This window comes from Apteryx mantelli, chromosome 1, assembly GCF_036417845.1.
Source record: "Apteryx mantelli isolate bAptMan1 chromosome 1, bAptMan1.hap1, whole genome shotgun sequence".
NCBI lineage: Eukaryota > Metazoa > Chordata > Aves > Apterygiformes > Apterygidae > Apteryx > Apteryx mantelli.
The window spans coordinates 32308299-32325214 of NC_089978.1; the positions used below are offsets into that span (position 1 = coordinate 32308299).

At 41.1% G+C, this 16916-nt stretch overlaps 1 protein-coding gene across 1 annotated transcript; it reads left to right on the plus strand.

Moving 5' to 3' along the window:
• Positions 1 to 1731: 1731 nt before the first annotated feature.
• On the plus strand, positions 1732 to 13638 carry SPRYD7 (SPRY domain containing 7). The gene is made up of 5 exons (XM_067291850.1): positions 1732 to 1917; positions 3744 to 3860; positions 6765 to 6931; positions 8598 to 8700; positions 11520 to 13638. The coding sequence occupies exons 1-5, from the start codon at positions 1812 to 1814 to the stop codon at positions 11615 to 11617; spliced, it is 591 nt and encodes a 196-aa protein (XP_067147951.1). The 5' UTR covers positions 1732 to 1811; the 3' UTR covers positions 11618 to 13638.
• The last annotated feature ends 3278 nt before the right edge of the window (positions 13639 to 16916 follow it).

Here is a 16916-nt window from a genome sequence, read left to right on the forward strand (position 1 = left end):
ATAGTCTTTTTGTAACACTTTGGAATAATGATATAATAAATAGTGAAACAGAGAATATCTCCTGTGCTGGAATGATGCAAATTAAGGTGCACGCTTCTAACTTGCCTTCTTATAACCTATAAACATATTGAAAGATAGCCAGAATAGGCTGGGGAAAGGCTATAGGGCTTCCCCACATTTTAGAGCAGCCTGTGAGAAGTGCAGAGGGGCCAAACAGGAGCCACACGTTGTCTTCTCAACGCTTTCATCATCCTCTGAGTGTCCACCTTGTCCTTTTGCCGCTCTCGGGACACACACATGGCTGTGTGGCTGACCCTGTCCCGCAATCATCTTGCAAGAGGACGCGTGTCACAGAGAAAGGCGGATGCCTGGCCTTGGCTGCTTGGTCCAACACAAGCTCCAGCTGTCTCTGCCCTGCTCCCCTGGCGCGGGGCTGTCATTGGGAGCACTGCATCAGGGCACTGCGTTAAGGTTTGAATATCCAAGTATAAGAGAAGGAATGTTTTCCACTGGACTCTGAAAGCCTTGGCAAGACTGAGCATACTGGTGCTGTGTGGGTCGGTCCTGCCCCACCGTGAAGCAGACCCGTGTTGCGTCTTCCTCTCCAGAGCGCCTGCAATAGCTGCTGTCGTGCAGGCCAGACATCGGCTGTTTGACATACGCAAAGCGCAACCAGTGGAAAAAGGCAGACTCGCAGGGACCACGGAAACAGGTGTAGAGACCCCAGGGACCAAAGACAGGGTCTCTGCCAGGCGAGATTGTGTGAAAGTCTTGCTTCAAGGAGTCTGCCTTTTTTTTATTTTTCCAAGAAAAAAAAATTACGTAAAGAAGATAAATGTGGTTCTCATTACTTGGAGCCATGAATAACTGACCAGTGACTTTCCAAGAAGGATTCCATTTTCACATGGCCCAGGACAGGATTGTTAAAAGTTCGTTGACATGGTATCTACCATCTGCCAAATATGTGTGTATATATATATATATATAAAAAAAAAGGGGGGATAGTGAGCATGATTTCAAAATGTGAAACACATGCTGCACATTGTTGTCCTGTCAGCTCGCAGGTTCCTGGCATATCTCACCGCAGTTGTTAGATGTGCGGGTTTTTTTTAAGTAGTCATTTACTGTGATTACATTTGACTTGAAGAGTAAAGCGTCGCATCAAGTGAGCAAGAAATTCAGACTTTATTCTTCAATTGTAAAAGAAAAAAAAAACAAAAAGAGTACATTTCTGGCTGGCTATTCACATGTTTTTGAACTTTCACTTCCTACCAAAAGACACATTTTTAATGGGATCTTTTTAGGGAGTGTTTTTTTTTGATTTTGTGAGAGCTTAGAGGCAAAAAATCCGTGGGGTGCCCAAGGCAGGATGGAAAGAAAGGCGTCGGCCGCCTCAGGGAGCGCGGTACCTGCCACGGTGCGACGTGGGGAGAGAGGAAAGCCGAGGCTCCACGGGGACGGAAGCAGGGCCTGAGGCAGCACCAGCGGCATTACTGCGGCTGGGCTTTATGGCTGTTTTTGCCTGTCGGCCCCGTTTGTTCCACTGTTAATCCCCAACGGCCCGTCCCTCGGGGGTAGCGAGGGGGCGGCAGGCGCCGCCGGACCCTCGCGCCCGGCCGTTGGGCGGAAGGGGAGGGAGGGGGAAGCGGCGGCGCCCCCGCGGCGCTACCTCCCGCGCGGCAGGGGGCGCTGCGCCGCGGCCCCGCCCCGCCCCGCCCCGCCCCGCCGCGCTCGCCGCCGCTCGTCAGCGTCTGCGCGCCGCTCGGCTCGGCTCGGCTCGGCCTGGCCCGGCCCGGCCTGCGCGGGCAGCCATGGCCGCCTCCGTGTTCTGCTGCCTGCGTTGGTGCGGGGACGGCGGCGGCGGGCACATCCCGCTGAAGGAGATGCCGGCGGTGCAGCTCGATACGCAGCACATGGGTAAGGGGGGCGGGCCCGCGTTCCCCCCCCCGCTCCGCCGCTGGCCGCCCGCGACGCGCGGCGGGAGGGGGGAGGGGGCGCCAGGCGCCGCGGGGGGCGGGGCGGGTCCGCGCGAGAGCCCCGCCCCCTCCCCGCCCCGGCGCCTCGCCCCGCCCCCGGCCTGGCGCCTCGTGCCGGCCGGCGACCCGCGCAGACGCTGAGGGGTGCCGGGGAGCCCTTCCCGGGTTATCCCGTTCAGAGGGGGAAAAAAACACCAAAATTGCCTCCCAACCCACAAGCAGGTGTGTGGTTAAGCTCCAAGGGGTCAGCGGGGCCTGCTGGGCTCAGAGGGACCCGGCAGGGGAGGCATCGTGGGGGCCTGGGCCTGGGCCTCACTTGGGGTGTCTGGTACCCGGAGGTACAGTGATGCCCGAATTGCAGTGTTGCTGAATAAGCAGGCGGCAGCAGCAGCATCTCTCTGTACCAGCGGAGGTGCCCGGGCCCTTCCTGCAAAGAGACTGAACGCTGTGTTGATGGAGGTGTAGTTTTGTTTCACTCTATTTTAATCCTACCACAATGAGTGGAGGTGTGCATATGCCTTTAAAATGTGTTTTCTCCCATAATGCCATTAACTATGCTGACAAACTCACGTTTATAACTACTCACGTTAGAAGAATTTGCCTGTTTTCACCATTCAAGTACAGGTATTCTTGGATGCTATGTCAGAAAGATTTGTTTCACAGTTTGTCAAGGAGCCAAGAAAATGTGAGGCTGTTTTAGACGTTGTTCATGGAAATAGTGAGTTTATAGAGGAAATCAGAAAATAATTTTGGATTAAGTTCAGTTTAAGCTGATAAGTAAGGTACATGGCTGTGTTTCTCACTTCCAGAGAACATATTTTGAGAAAGGAAGGCTGCCTGATGGAGACTGAAGATCTTGGTCAAGCCTGGCAAGGGACGATGGCTTAGAGCTTGGGGCAAAGGGGGGACAAGCTCCTGTAGTGGAGACAGATCACAATGGAAGGAGCAAAACCAGCTGGAGTCTTGTCCACGCTGCTTTTTGAGAATGATCCCTGGAATGAACTATCCACAAAACTGTGCTTGGGCTTTGTCATGGAGAGAGTTATTCAGCATCATCCGCAACAGGCTGAGGGAATGAGCTAGGAGGAAAGCAGTGAGGACAACCAGGGGTCCAGTGCTCAAGCACAATTCTGGGCCTATTTTTATTTAATTGTGTAGGTGGACATTGACCATCTACCATGTTCTTGACCATGGCAGCAGTGCCTAAAGCTGAAGTTTTCCACTGAAGAAAGGGAACTTAGCAGTGTCCAGTATTACATCTTTTTTTTTCCCTCTGTATTGGAAGGCATGTTTCTAATAAAAAGTGTGTTTCAGAGAGTAATTAAATGGCTTACAACTCCTTCAAACATTTCTACCCAGTGTGCCTTTCCTTCTGTTTGCAGATTTTTTTTCTCCATCATGTAGAGACAGGGTGCAGGGATTAGGTCCTTCTCACAGTGAACCCTTTCTGACTAAATTTTAAGTTATGCTTCTGATGTGGCTGAGCAAAGGTTGTAATCAGCATGGTGCCTTAAAACCCAAGAGGCGAAATTAGAACAGAGTATAGATTTTAAATAAATAAACCGTAGCTGAAAGATGAAGTAGCCTATAAACAGTTTTTCTTTTCTTACTTCAAAGCATGGCCCATCATCATAATTCTCACAGACTAATGAAGCTCTTACTTGGAGTTGAAAGAAAAAAATTGCTGTCAGTGTTTAGGACTTTTAAGGTCTGCCTCCAGATTTCTAAAAAGGTTTTGAAGTTTTGTGGGCTTTTTTCTCTTTGCAGGAACAGATGTCGTCATTGTCAAAAATGGCAGAAGAATATGTGGCACGGGAGGCTGCTTAGCCAATGCACCTTTGCATCAGAACAAGAGCTATTTTGAGTTTAAAATCCAGTCCACAGGTTAGTCAGCAAAAAATTTACACTTTTAAACTTGGAATGATATGTCAGATTGCCTGCTGGTAGTTGTATCTCAAATACTGAGCACATACCTCATTCTTATTGCATCCTTGAACTTTGTGAACATCAGAGAGTTTTATAAGTTGTCATTGAGTAAAAAGAAATTTCAGGTTTTCGAAATTGTGGCTCTGAATTATTAAAAAGAATGGTACGTCTATTTACCAAAGAGGTGCAAATGCTAAAACATTATACTATTCTGTATGTTGTTATAAGTATGTTTTTCAGTTAATATATTTTAGAAATGTTTTTTGGTAAAACCCTGCAGCTCTGAAGTGTTCTTTTTATTTTTTTAACTAGTGCAGTTTATCCAGCAATATCTGTAGCTCTTTGTCTACCTTTATTTGCTTCTAATATGCACTGTGTTTGCCTCAGCAAGGGAAGCACTTGTGCCACACTTTGCTCTTCAGCTGAGGGCATGGCACCTATTCAGGCACTGCCTTATCAAGAAGGAGCCTTTCAGCACACTCTTTATTTATTTGGTTGGTTTGTGCAGGCTTGTAATGGAAAGTGGCAGGAAGTGAAAGAGATTTGGAAACGCCATGCTTTTATTAGTACAGCCGGCTTCACTAGTACAGAGTGGACTTCAGAGTTGTCTGTATTCTAATATTTAAGCCTGTATTTTTATAAACGGCAAACACCTTAAAAATGAAATCGTTCTTCCTCTAAGCTTGTGGGGGGATGGAAGAAGGGAGTGTTAGTCCAAAGATGTCTTGCTGGTCATTACAATATTAGCTGGAGCTAATACTGTGCTTTTTGGGTGACGGTTGTTTGCATTCAGCTGGATTGGAGTGCAGGCAGTGTGAGGGCAAACCTGTCCAAAACACCTTGCAGTTGGTTTGACCGACCGTGGTTAAATCTTGTAAACCCCAGCACAGTCTTAACTTGGCAATTTTAATATCCGTTCTATTGGGGTAGAATCAGCTGTGTGGTCAGACTGGAGCATCTCTCTTATGAGGAAAGACTGAGAGAGCTGGGCCTGTTTAGCCTGGAGAAGAGAAGGCTGAGAGGGGATCTTATCAACGTGTACAAGTATCTGAAGGGAGGGTGTCAAGAGGATGGGACCAGACTCTTTTCAGTGGTGCCCAGCGACAGGACACGAGGCAACGGGCACAAACTGAAACACAGACGCTTCCATCTGAACATGAGGAAAAACTTTTTCACTGTGAGGGTGACAGAGCACTGGAACAGGTTGCCCAGAGAGGTGGTGGAGTCTCCTTCTCTGGAGATATTCAAAACGCGCCTGGATGCAATCCTGTGCAATGTGCTCTAGGTGATCCTGCTTGAGCAGGGGGGTTGGACTAGATGATCTCCAGAGGTCCCTTCCAACCTCAGCGATTCTGTGATTCTGTGATTCTGTTCTTCACCCATGGTCATTACTCACACAAACACAGTATCCATGTTCTTATGCTTTAGTTTAAAAACACAGAAGTAAACTCTTGTGGTCCCTGTGAGCCCTATCCTGTCCATTCCTGTGCCCCAAGGCAGGAGAATTGTAGAGCACTTAGCTTAACTTTGAATCACAGAATTGTCCCTGGGCAATCTGTTCAGGCTCATGTAGCCTGACTATTAGAAATTTTTTTTTGAGTCACATCTGAATCTTTTTCACAATCTGATCCTCTTCACTCTGAACATGTAAGTATTAGAATAAATTGTTCTGCGATTCTGTCTTCTGAAACTAATTTCTGTATATTTTTGCCTCATTTTAGTCTTCTGTAGATTAAACAGTCTCATGTCTTTCGTTGTCTCCTCACAGATCATGTTTTCTAGATTTCTGATTGTTTTTGCTGTTTCTTCCACAATTTCTCTAATGGATCTAATTCATCTTGAGGTGTGATGCTTAAAATGGTTGCTGTGCTCCAGCTGCAGCAGCAGGAGAATACAAGTCCTTCATCTACTTTACATACGATGCGTCTGATTTATACATGCCACACATCCAGAATTTTTTCACAACAGTAGGACATAGACTTGTGGTGCCATTCAGCCTGTGGTCTATAATAATCTCCACATTATATTCTGTGAACTGGTTGCCAAGCCAGTATTGTATTTGTGCAGTTTATTATTCCTACTTACCTGCTGTTCTTTGTAGTTCAGTTAAAGCAACTGCATGCTCCTTATTTCAGCCCTTTAAACCAATTTGTCAGCATCATGCAAAACTTGAACAGCCTTGGAAGAGTTTGCAATCCTGTCAGATTGGTATTGGCAGCACGTTTAATAAGCACACTGTCACATTATCCAAGTCATTAATCTAAATACGGAACAGTATCTGACCTTGGGCATGTAATACAAAGCCTCAAACCCCACTTGAGTCATCCTTTTGATTTGACAGGCTACTATTGATAAGTAGTCTGGGAATACAGTTTTCTATCCAGTTGTGCATTCACATTGCAGTAACTTCATCTAGACCATATTTTCCTAATTTGAGCATTTGAATGTCGTATGAGGTTCAAAAACATTACCAAATCAAGATCTGTCATATTTACCATATCTCCTTTATCCCTAGGGTTAGTCTAGCTAGCTGAAAAGGGAAATTACATTGTTTTGACTTGATTTGTTGTTGACAAATCCATGCTAGCTGGATTTATTTTTTACCTCCTTTTAGTTTAGCACAGGGAGTTTGTTTCCGTTATTTTTCTGGGAAGAAAAGATTAAGTGGTTTAGAATTCTCTGGATCCTTCTTTTTTCACGATACATGCTGTCTCTTCAGTCTTTTGTGACTGCTGGTATTTCCAATAGAATTTAACTGCTAAGATCTCCCTGGCAGTTGTTTAAAAACACGTTCTTTATGCTGTCCTGCTGCAAACGGTCTTCAAATGAATAACTTATCATCATGTTAACGTTACGTTTTAGGGGTTTGGGGTATTGGAGTTGCAACCCAAAAAGCAAACTTGAATCAAATTCCTCTTGGTCGAGATGTCCATAGTCTGGTGATGAGGAATGATGGAGCTCTCTATTATAACAACGAGGAGAAAAATAGACTGCCAGCAAACAACCTTCCTCAGGAGGGCGATGTGGTGGTGAGTTTCTTAAGGATTCTTTATCTTCAGCAGCTGTTCCCAGACTTTTCCTATTTGCAGCTGTGTGGTCAGACTGATCATTTCAGTTGAATTATTGTTTGGCTTGCATTGCTCAGTTTGGGAAGTGGTGACATAAACTGCTGTTATATTTGAATGGATCAGCAGTCTGGATTTCAGTGGACTTTGGTCTCAGCATTCATGTGTTTCTAAGGGGGATAGACTTTACCAGTGTTTGAAAAGTAGCTTCTAATGCTCTGTTGCAATCTGGTTGCTGTATCTACCCAGTTGATAACTCCCACCTCAAGGATCACACATTGCTTGAGGTGGGACTTTCCTGAATAAATAACGTGCTAGAATGCGTTACATAATTATGCAACATGTCCAGCTGAACTTAATATCCTGTAGCTAACTGATTAATAGTTAGAGGGACAGAGCTGAACAAAGATAGTTCCTAGGTGATAGATGAATTGTATTTTTGGCCAAACCTTTATAGGGAAGGAGAGAGAGATTAAACGGGGACAGGGAGGATGATTCTCACTCAGAAGATGCTTGACAAATGAGAACAAAATGAGCATCTAATTATTTTGTGCCTTGCTGTTTGCAGTTTCTCAAAATGATTTAAATGACACGGTGTTCAGAGGGTTCTGTTTAATTGCTGCCATTTTCTCAATGTTAGAGATTAATTTTCAAAAATACATGAGAGCAATGAAATTTAGATCATTTCTCACCATCAGGTTTTCTTCTTAGGTTATCTTGCCTCCATATAGCAATGGTTAAAAATGTAAGCTCTTAGAAGCCCAAACAGCTCATGTTGACTCCTCCACCCTTTACCCTCAGACACTGCATCCTTCTTTTAGTTCCCTTCTGAAATTGTTTTCTTGGAGAGTTGCAGGCTCTTTTAGGATTTGGTCAGCCCATTTAGTCTGAATAGCTTCAATTAAACAAAAAAAGTAGCTGCTGTGTTACTTTGCTAAATCCCCAGTTTTCTTAAATTTCCTTTTATTGTGTTCTGTCATGAAAATAGATTTCTGAAGTAGTGAATAACAACACAAATTGTCACACTCAGCCATACCAGCAGCAGTCAGAAAAATCATATAGCTAACAAATAAGTAATTTATTACCTTGCTAGTGTTTGCTTTCTGCTCTGTAATCTGCATGTTTATAATACTGTGTATCAAACTGTGCTCTGTTACTGCTGGCAGAGAAAAAGAGCACGGGGAGGTTTTCATAGGGAGGGATGAACAGATAAACTGAATTCATAACATCATTATTTATTAAAATTGTTTCCATAGGGAAATATAAACAGGCAGACTACAAACTGCTTAATATTCAAAATCATTGGAAATTTTATGATTCCTTAATGTGGTGAAAAATAATCTGGAAATTTACTTTATAAACTGTCCTTGGTCAGATACGATATGCAATACTGTACTGCATCCCAACTGAATGAGCATTAAGGAATCCCAAGTATTTGAAAATAAGAATGTTATTGTAATTTATTAACTTCCAGTTCTTTGCAAGAATATTTTAAGTCAGTTTTTCTGGCATGCTGTGGTTTGCATAATGGTATTAAAACCTGCCTGTGGCTAAGAAAGCTGGAATAAGTAGCAGTTTTCATTGTATAAACATGTTGATGCTTTTTTTGTTAATGTTCTCAACTTCGTAGGGCATTACATATGATCATGTAGAGTTAAATGTGTATTTAAATGGGAAGAACATGCATTGTCCAGCTTCAGGAATCAGAGGGACTGTCTATCCAGTGGTATATGGTAAGTCAAAGATTTTCAAACCCTTTCACAGTACACAGCATCTTTGTGTCAAGTCTGTCTCCAGAGTTATGTATTCTTCTCCTTACTTGCATGGAACACACATTTTTCCATCAGTCACTCATTTATGGCAACAACAACTATTAATTGTGTGGGTATATGGAATTAGGAAAACACAGAAGTATATTTTCACCTCATTTTTAATGCTGCTTAATAGCTAGAAACAAGGGCACTGTTTACTGACTTGTTACAAAATGACTACATCCAACAAGCTGCGGACTTTCTGCAGTCTAAAAATTCCTGAAATGAAAAAAAAGAAACAACAGAAATCCAACCTAGTGTAGACAAGCGCGCTAATCCAGTTGATCTCTGAAGCTTGGTATTTATGCCTGTTAATTTCACATACTTTATAAATGCATTTGATGTCAAATATGGGTAGGTTGTGAATTGCTGTTTAAATTTTCTTATTTTAGTAGTAGTTCAGCTGCTTGCTGTGTAGTAGTACAACTTTTTGCTCCTGTAACAAATTGATACCCAGTTCTGAAATCCAACAATCGGTGAGTGAATTGTGGTAGCTATTATGCCAGCAACCATCAGTATGAGACAACAGTTTTGAACAAGAAACGAATACCATGTGCAATTAATCTCTGCATAGGCAGTTTAAGAAAGAATTTATGAATTATGGAAGTTGGAATTTGGCCAAGACACGTGTTAACAATTTACTCTTCTCTAACTTGGCGGTGTTTTTGTAGTTCCCAAGTAATCCGAATTCTGTTTAACATCTCATCTGAGAGACGGCACTTCCCCTTGCTCTGTGCGTAATCGCACTAAACTCCGGGTTGGCTTGTGACTCACAGAAAATGATAACTGCTCACTGAATTCCCTGTATTACACCTACAGCCCTCTCCAGGTTATCTTTATTCCTTTGTAAGCTTTGTCTAAGTACTGTCCTCTTCGAAACTTGCTTAGCTCTTGAGATGTCATTGTGCTACATGGCACGGATAATTATTTCATTTCATGGTTGCTAATGAACTGTTGGCATGTTCCGATTTATATCTTGACACATTCTTAATATTACAGTTCATGAACAGGAGGTAAATACTCTAGCTGTGCTGTGGTGCCTTTGAAGTGTATAAATTCTGCTAACAGCTTGCCTCTTTCTAAGCTATTAGGAGTGAAAATTGTTCCATATTGTCATTCTGTGATCTGTTCTTGTACCACATGGTGGCGCTGCTAAAATACAGTGGCAAATAGCGGCAGGCCTGCAGCACTGTTGTTTCTCCTTGTGTCGAAAACTCGGCGAGTGGTGCGAGAATAGATGCTGTGTGTGGTAGTTGATGCTTGCATCTTCCCTTGATTTTGGAAACAGTGTTACATAGCATAGCGAATGCAGGTTGCTTTCAGAAAATATTTGGTGGCATTTTAGCCTATTGTAGGTCCTTGTTTCCTCAGACTATAGGAGTCATGTGCCTGGGGAATGCAGTGACCTTTTATTGCTAGACTCTTATCATCATCTTTCACGAGTGGGCATAATTTCGTAATAATTATTATGTTTCCTATATATTGCTGTAACAATCGAAGCCTGCAAATTGCATTTGCGTGACACTTACTTGGTATAAATTTTTAATGTAAATATCCTTAGTTTAATGTTACTACTTCTAGTCAAGTGAAAGGATTTGAACACAGAGAAGAGAGTTTCTTGCGCATTAGTTCAATCCATAATTCAAACTTCAATCCATAATTCAAACTAGAGCTATAGATATCTTTTAGAAAAAACATGAATGAGTAGACGAACATGGTGTCAAGTTTGAAAAAGTAAAACAGAAAAGTGAGCTTGCAGGTTGCTCTTCACAGCAAGTATACCTCAGGCACTTGCGCATAAGTGAGATGCAAAGTTACCACCACCACATAAAGTGATGTAGAACTGTACAAGTTCACTAACAGTAGTTTTAACTGAGTCTGGTAAGGAAAGTTTCCTATCTTGGCTCTGAGATATCTAAATTCCAACCCAAAATGTGGAGATGAAGCTTTTTTATTTTGATCTAATGCTACTATCATATCAGGTTTAGGTCTTAGAAGATCTTAGAAGACAATGTCTTTGAAAGAGATCGTAATTTTCTGACTGGTTGGATATTTCAGTTTGCTAAGGCAGTGCTTGAAAGCATTGCTGTGAAAATCCTCAGCAGTTTCATTTTAATCTTATGCATCGAAGGCTAATAACACTTTTGTTTCAGATTATGCAGAGGGTCCAAAAATGGGAGAGGTACTGTTTTTAAAACACAATTAACTCCCAACTTAAAAAAGCAGTGAAGAAAGCTCTCTTGGTATCACAGTCTAAAACAGATGAGCTGACACCAGCTATTGCAGACAGCTAAAACCCTGTAAGTCTGCAGAAAAATTAGGAAGTAGACAGAAAAATATGCAGTTGAGGAGGGGACAACCCTGCGATGTTTATCTGGTAGTGTCCTTGATTTGTAGATTTCCAGAGAAATAGAGTAGAAAATTTGGGAAGAATTGTCTGAAGCCATGCTAACGCACCCAGTGAAATCAGAGAAAACAATGACTTCATCAGGGACTGTTACTGACTAAAGTAAATAGCAGAAAAGAGAGATGATCAGCCCTTCTTGGGTATGTGTGTAGGGATTTAGCTAGTTTTCTGAAGAGATTTCTTTTTATTGTGTTAATGTAATTGATGTATTGGAGAATATTTTCATGATCTGAGCATAGTATTTCCATGTATATAATTTAGTAAGGTGGTGTAATAGCGGATCAAAATACAAGTGTTCTGTCTCTAATTCCTTCTCTTTGATTGTCTTCTGCAGTTGATGACAGTGCCATTCTGGATTGTCAGTTCAGTGAATTTTATCACACACCTCCACCGGGGTTTGAAAAGATCCTCTTTGAGCAGCAAATCTTCTGAATGTCTTCGTACTGAAAACCTGCACCCTGCACTGTTACAAAAGCTTTGTCATCTTAAATAAAGCTTCACATTACCTTTAGGAAACATACCTGTATTTTTAGTAAGTACTTGTGACTGTTGTCTGCAGAACGAATGCGTTAACTGCAACACCAGATGATTGTGTTGTCAAATGCTAGGTTTCTGACAGTGTTTTGTGGATGAAAATCAGTTATTCAGGGCAGTTGTTTTTTGTTTTTTTTCCTGATTTCTACTTGGTGCATAAGGAAACTAAGGGATATAATTGACATCAGTATTAAATTCAGTATTTTGAATCAACTTGAGCTCTGTAAAGCAAATAGTTTTTATGCACATGATAGCTATGGAGATTGATATTTCTTACGATTTTTCCTGATTTTTTCACGCGGAAGTTATATACCTTGTTAAAAGGAAGGACTGTGTTTCTAGTCAGTGATTTGGAATTGCTTGTTGTGCTCAATGACTAGTAATATGACGGCATAACTGGCGACTACATTTTTTTTTTCTTTTGCAAGGTGTAATTTATCCATTCCCTCAACCTTAACATGACAAATATAACTTAACATATTTCTCCTAGCTTTTCAGTTGCTTTGACTGTGACAAATAATAGGATGCTTTTTAGTAATAGTGCAGATATTATTTTGCTGAACCTTAAAAAGTAAACCTGAATGCTAGATGTATTTTTGAGGACCATCATGCTATGTTACTCTGGTAGCAGAGTAAGTACAGATTGCTCAACTTGGGTATACAAAGAGACAAGTGAAGGGTGTGAGATGTTATGGTGAAGCCTTACATCTAAACTGTAAATCAGATTATTCTTTTATGGAATATCGTATTTAATTTCTTTATGAATCATTTATAAATGATTAATGGCTAAGACATTGTTCTAAAATGTGATGCCCATAAATATAAATTATTTTCCTCTTGTCGTGTATTTAATATACTTCCTAGAAGAATTTTTATTGTAAAGAAAACCTTCATACTGGATATTTGTTTTTGTTTTGGCTGTTCCTGAGTTAATGCATTTACACAAATGAATAACTTATTTAAATATTTTTAGAAATTATCTGATTCTGAAATTTTCAAATATAAACAACTTTCTCTAAGCCTTTCACCTTACGATTTTCTGCATCTGTTTTAAGAGTCTTTTCATTCTCAGAGGCCCAAATTCTCTTCCCTTTTAGCCTTGCTTTCACACAACAACACGGAGTAGAACTTTTCAACTCAAAAGTATTGATGCCCTCTTCAGCGTTACAATATAAAGATAGGGGAATTTGGAGAGCAGTTTTGTAGTCTTCCCTTGAAATGTGCTCTGCCTGCTGTGGTTAGAGACATCATCTACATTCTGTGAAACATTCATCTCTGAGGTGATGTCTCTATACCAGTTGACACATACCGTCATGTTTCTGTAATCAAGTTTGTCACCTCTTTAAACTTTGAATGATTCTATATTATTTTTTATATATGAAGGGAGAGGGAAGGCATATGCCCTCTTTCCCTTTGATATCTCTGAACAATGCCTTGAACAGTGGTTCTTTGCCCTGAAAGACTACTGAGATGAAAGTGCTTCTTATGGAATTAAACTTCTTGTGTTTCTAGGGAAGGAGGCAGTATTTAAAAAAATTCTTAGCACTTCATCTAACTGCAAAAAGCAAACAACTTTTTTTGAAGTTTGATATGTTTAAGAATATTTAGCTTGATGTAGACTTGGAAAGAGAATTCAGATTCTGCTTGAAAATACGGAAAAGGCTGCCTTCTTCAAAGCTGAAGGTTTGAAATGGAAAAACATTCAAAACAGCTGTTAAATTGACCAAAAATATGAGAAAAACCTGCTTTTACAGCTCAGAAATTTGCTTATTTCTCATTTTAAACAGTGTAAGAATGCATTTGTCATACTGCAAAGTATACCTATACCTCTTGTTTAAAAAACAACCCTTCTTTTACCATTGGTGACACAGACAATCTGTATAAAATAATGGAGATGAATAAATGATTATTACCATCTATTTATGAAAATGGAAAGAGAGTATGTTTTTCACCTGAAAATAAGTTGTGCGGTGATGTTTCATAAAAGAAGCAAGGGTACAGTTAATGCCATTTTACAGGTAAGAAAACTGGGCTATAGAAATAGAAAATGAATTTACCTGTGTCTCGCAGCATGTCATTTCAACATTTGTCAATAAAACCAGCATAGTGTGTTCCCAGTTCCAGCTTTGCCCAGAGAAATGAGAGGTACAACAAATATTTCTAAAAATTGCACTAGAAGGTCATTTTAAGTTACAGATTTAGCAATATATTTATCAGTAGCAAAGGTGTTTTAGTAAGAATGAATCATGCTTCCCAGTTAAATTGTTGAGGTATTTCCACTAATTGTTTGTACCCAAATGTTTTCTTAATCTTTGAATGTTACGAGCTGGATACCTATCTCATGAGTGCAAAACTTTGTATTTACTAGTACTGTATGTTTTCTGAATCTTTTGTGATTATACTGTGGCAGCAAGATATGAAGTCTGGTTCTGTGCATGCACAAATAAATAGAGTTGACAGGACACACAATACAGTTTGCATATAGATCAGTAGAGTTGTTATTTTTACCATATTGGAACTGTTTGTGGTGCTTTGGTGATAGAGGAAGTCAGATAGTACTATTCTGAGCTTAAAATTCTGATTAGACACTATAAACCTAGAAATACCTGTCAAGGAGAATTGCCTGAAAAAATGAGGGGTCAAGAGTGAAGTATCAGATTGTATTGGATGATGTTGGTAAGACTTAGATTTGAGAAAGGTCTGTGTAATGAATAACTAATTTGGTTAATATAACCCTAATTCTGTGTTAAGTACCCATGAATGAGGTTTTTTGTTTTTTGCTTTTTCTAAACAAAGTTTCTGTACTCTTCACCAAAATAATCATGCAGGCATAGTGGAACATAGACACTCTGCAAAGAGAACTTGTTTGTGATGTGCGTTGGGTCTCTTAAATTCCATGAGAGCATTTATACTCCCAGGCCTACAAAGAGCCATCAGAGATGGCAGTACATGCTATTCAGGTGCAAATACTCATGTGAATAAAGACTTGCATGAGTATTCATGCTATTTTTCCTTTCTGCTGGCTTTCTTGGGAATGGAATGCTGTGCATACAGCTGTGTGCAAAAAAATGAATAGGGTCCTAGTAATTGATGTGAATTTCTTAGTCTTATCAGCATGTGCTCTTCAGATTATTTCTGCAGTACTTCCTCAGCTCTGTTATTAGCTTGTGTTGTGTTGATGTTGCTTTGTATACTGACAACTGATCAAGCTCATGGCTGAGATAAGGATTCACAAGGATCCACAAGTGAATCAGTGAGACACAGATTTCTGTACGTAGAAATTAAAGGCCCAAAGATCCAGCTCCCCCAAGATACCTGATACAGTAAAAGCCTATATCACTTTCAGAAGGGGGGTTAACCTCTTGTTGTAGTGAGGGACCTGATGCATAAGTATGTCCGGAAGTGTGCAGCTGAGGTATTTGCAGGAAGCCTGTGAGAACATTTTGAACAGATCTAAGCTCTCTTCTCAGCCATTCCTTCTCTTACCTAGTTCCACAGTAAAGCACTTCTGAGTTTATTGACATCTTGGGTATGGATTCCTACACAAAAGCTCGAGGGCTTAGCGAGAGGCCTCAAAACTAGAGGGGCAGAGCTTTGCTTTTCTTGAGTGCTTCATGTAAGCTCCACGTTGGGGCCATCTCGTGGAAGCAACCAAATCCTGGTTGCTTGAATATTGAATTTTTGCAAGTTGACTATTTGCAAACTCAAATGAATCATTGGTAGGACCAATTCCTTCCTGAGCTGGCTTGTTCAAGAGCCTTTTTTTTTTTTTTTTTTTTTTTTTGCTTTTTTTCCATGCAGACATTTTAGCTTTCCTTAGACCTTTTTTCTTTCCCCTTGTTGGACCTAAGGAAGGTTACCTGACCTGTGCCAAGATGAGTCAGCAGAAGAGCTCTTTATCTCCCCACGTGGTCCAAAGTCTGACACTTGCAGGGAAGAGGAATAGGAGCTTCGGCACTGGGATTTCCTTCACTGTAGTTGGGGAGGATTCGAGATTGAAAGACCATTCTTGTGGGGAGTCCTTCTGCTGAAGTGCCAGCAATTTAGTATGAAGAGAAGTGCATAAATAAATCTAATGTTACTTCCCCCTCATTCCAGAACGTGTCAAGAAAAAAAATTGTATTTTTCTGTATCTGTATTTAAGTTGTATTGCACATGCAGTCTAACTCGGCATAATACGAGAGCAAAAATAGAAGCCAAGTTGCGTCCATGGAAAACTGTGGTAGATTTAATAGAGAAGACAGTTCCTAGCTTCAAGAAGCATGACAACTTGAGTCATATTTCTTGGATGCTCTCATTATATTGGCAAGCAGCACATGTTAAAATCTCCATTGTTGAGAAATCTAAATTCCCTTTTGCCTTAAAATAGCTGAAGTCAGGATAAGATGGCTTATGACTTTTTCATAAGTGAAAAAATATCACACTGAGTGATGACTTCAGGATTTTGTGTGGAAAAACGCAGCTTTCTGGGCCAAAGTAAACTATGGCAAAATAGAGATAAGCTGGTGAAAATGGCTTGTTTCATGCAGCTTGGTAGCCTGCTCCAGATATAGTCATCTTTTCCTATCTGTGGGATGGAAATAGTACTTCCCACTTCGGAGCGATGTCAGGAGAACAAATCTTCTAGGGAGCGTGAAGCAGCTGGGGCTGTGTTCAGACCACTTGCGTGCTAGCGCCTGTCACAACTACGTCTCTCCATTGTCAGCGAAATCAAGTTGGAGCAGTCTGAATCACTCGTGACTAATGTGAATGTAGTAGTTATAACTCCTGAATGAGGCTCCTAGAGCAGGGGGTGTGAGCACACCTTCCAACGTTGCAGGAAAAGGAGGGCCCTCTCATTATCTTAGACTCTGTATTTTGCCATGGGTCTCTTTAGAAGAGGATTGCACTGCTTAGAGCCTGTTTCCCGCTTCTCATCTAATTTGTCATCTTTTATTTATCTCCTTTAAAGGCCCATTTTGCCACTAATATTTTTTAAAAAAGTAACTTGCCAGCCATTTGTTTGTTGCAGATTGGCAATTCCCAAATTCTGGGAAGTCTCATCCCTACTTACAAAGGGACGGTCAACATAATCCCGTTGGCCAGCCCTCCTGCGGGAGATGCATGTCACGCAGCAAAATAATTCTGCTGATGCTGCTTGGATCATTTCCCCAAACAGAGTGAGTCGGAGCAGCAGACGTCCTTTTTTGCCAGTATA

Excerpts from the sequence above, each read along its gene's own strand:
- SPRYD7 (XM_067291850.1), top strand. The coding sequence starts at position 1,812 with ATGGCCGCCTCCGTGTTCTGCTGCCTGCGTTGGTGCGGGGACGGCGGC. Across the intron at positions 1,918-3,743 it reads GCTCGATACGCAGCACATGG|GAACAGATGTCGTCATTGTC; the intron begins GTAAGGGGGGCG and ends TTCTCTTTGCAG. Across the intron at positions 8,701-11,519 it reads TGTCTATCCAGTGGTATATG|TTGATGACAGTGCCATTCTG; the intron begins GTAAGTCAAAGA and ends TGTCTTCTGCAG.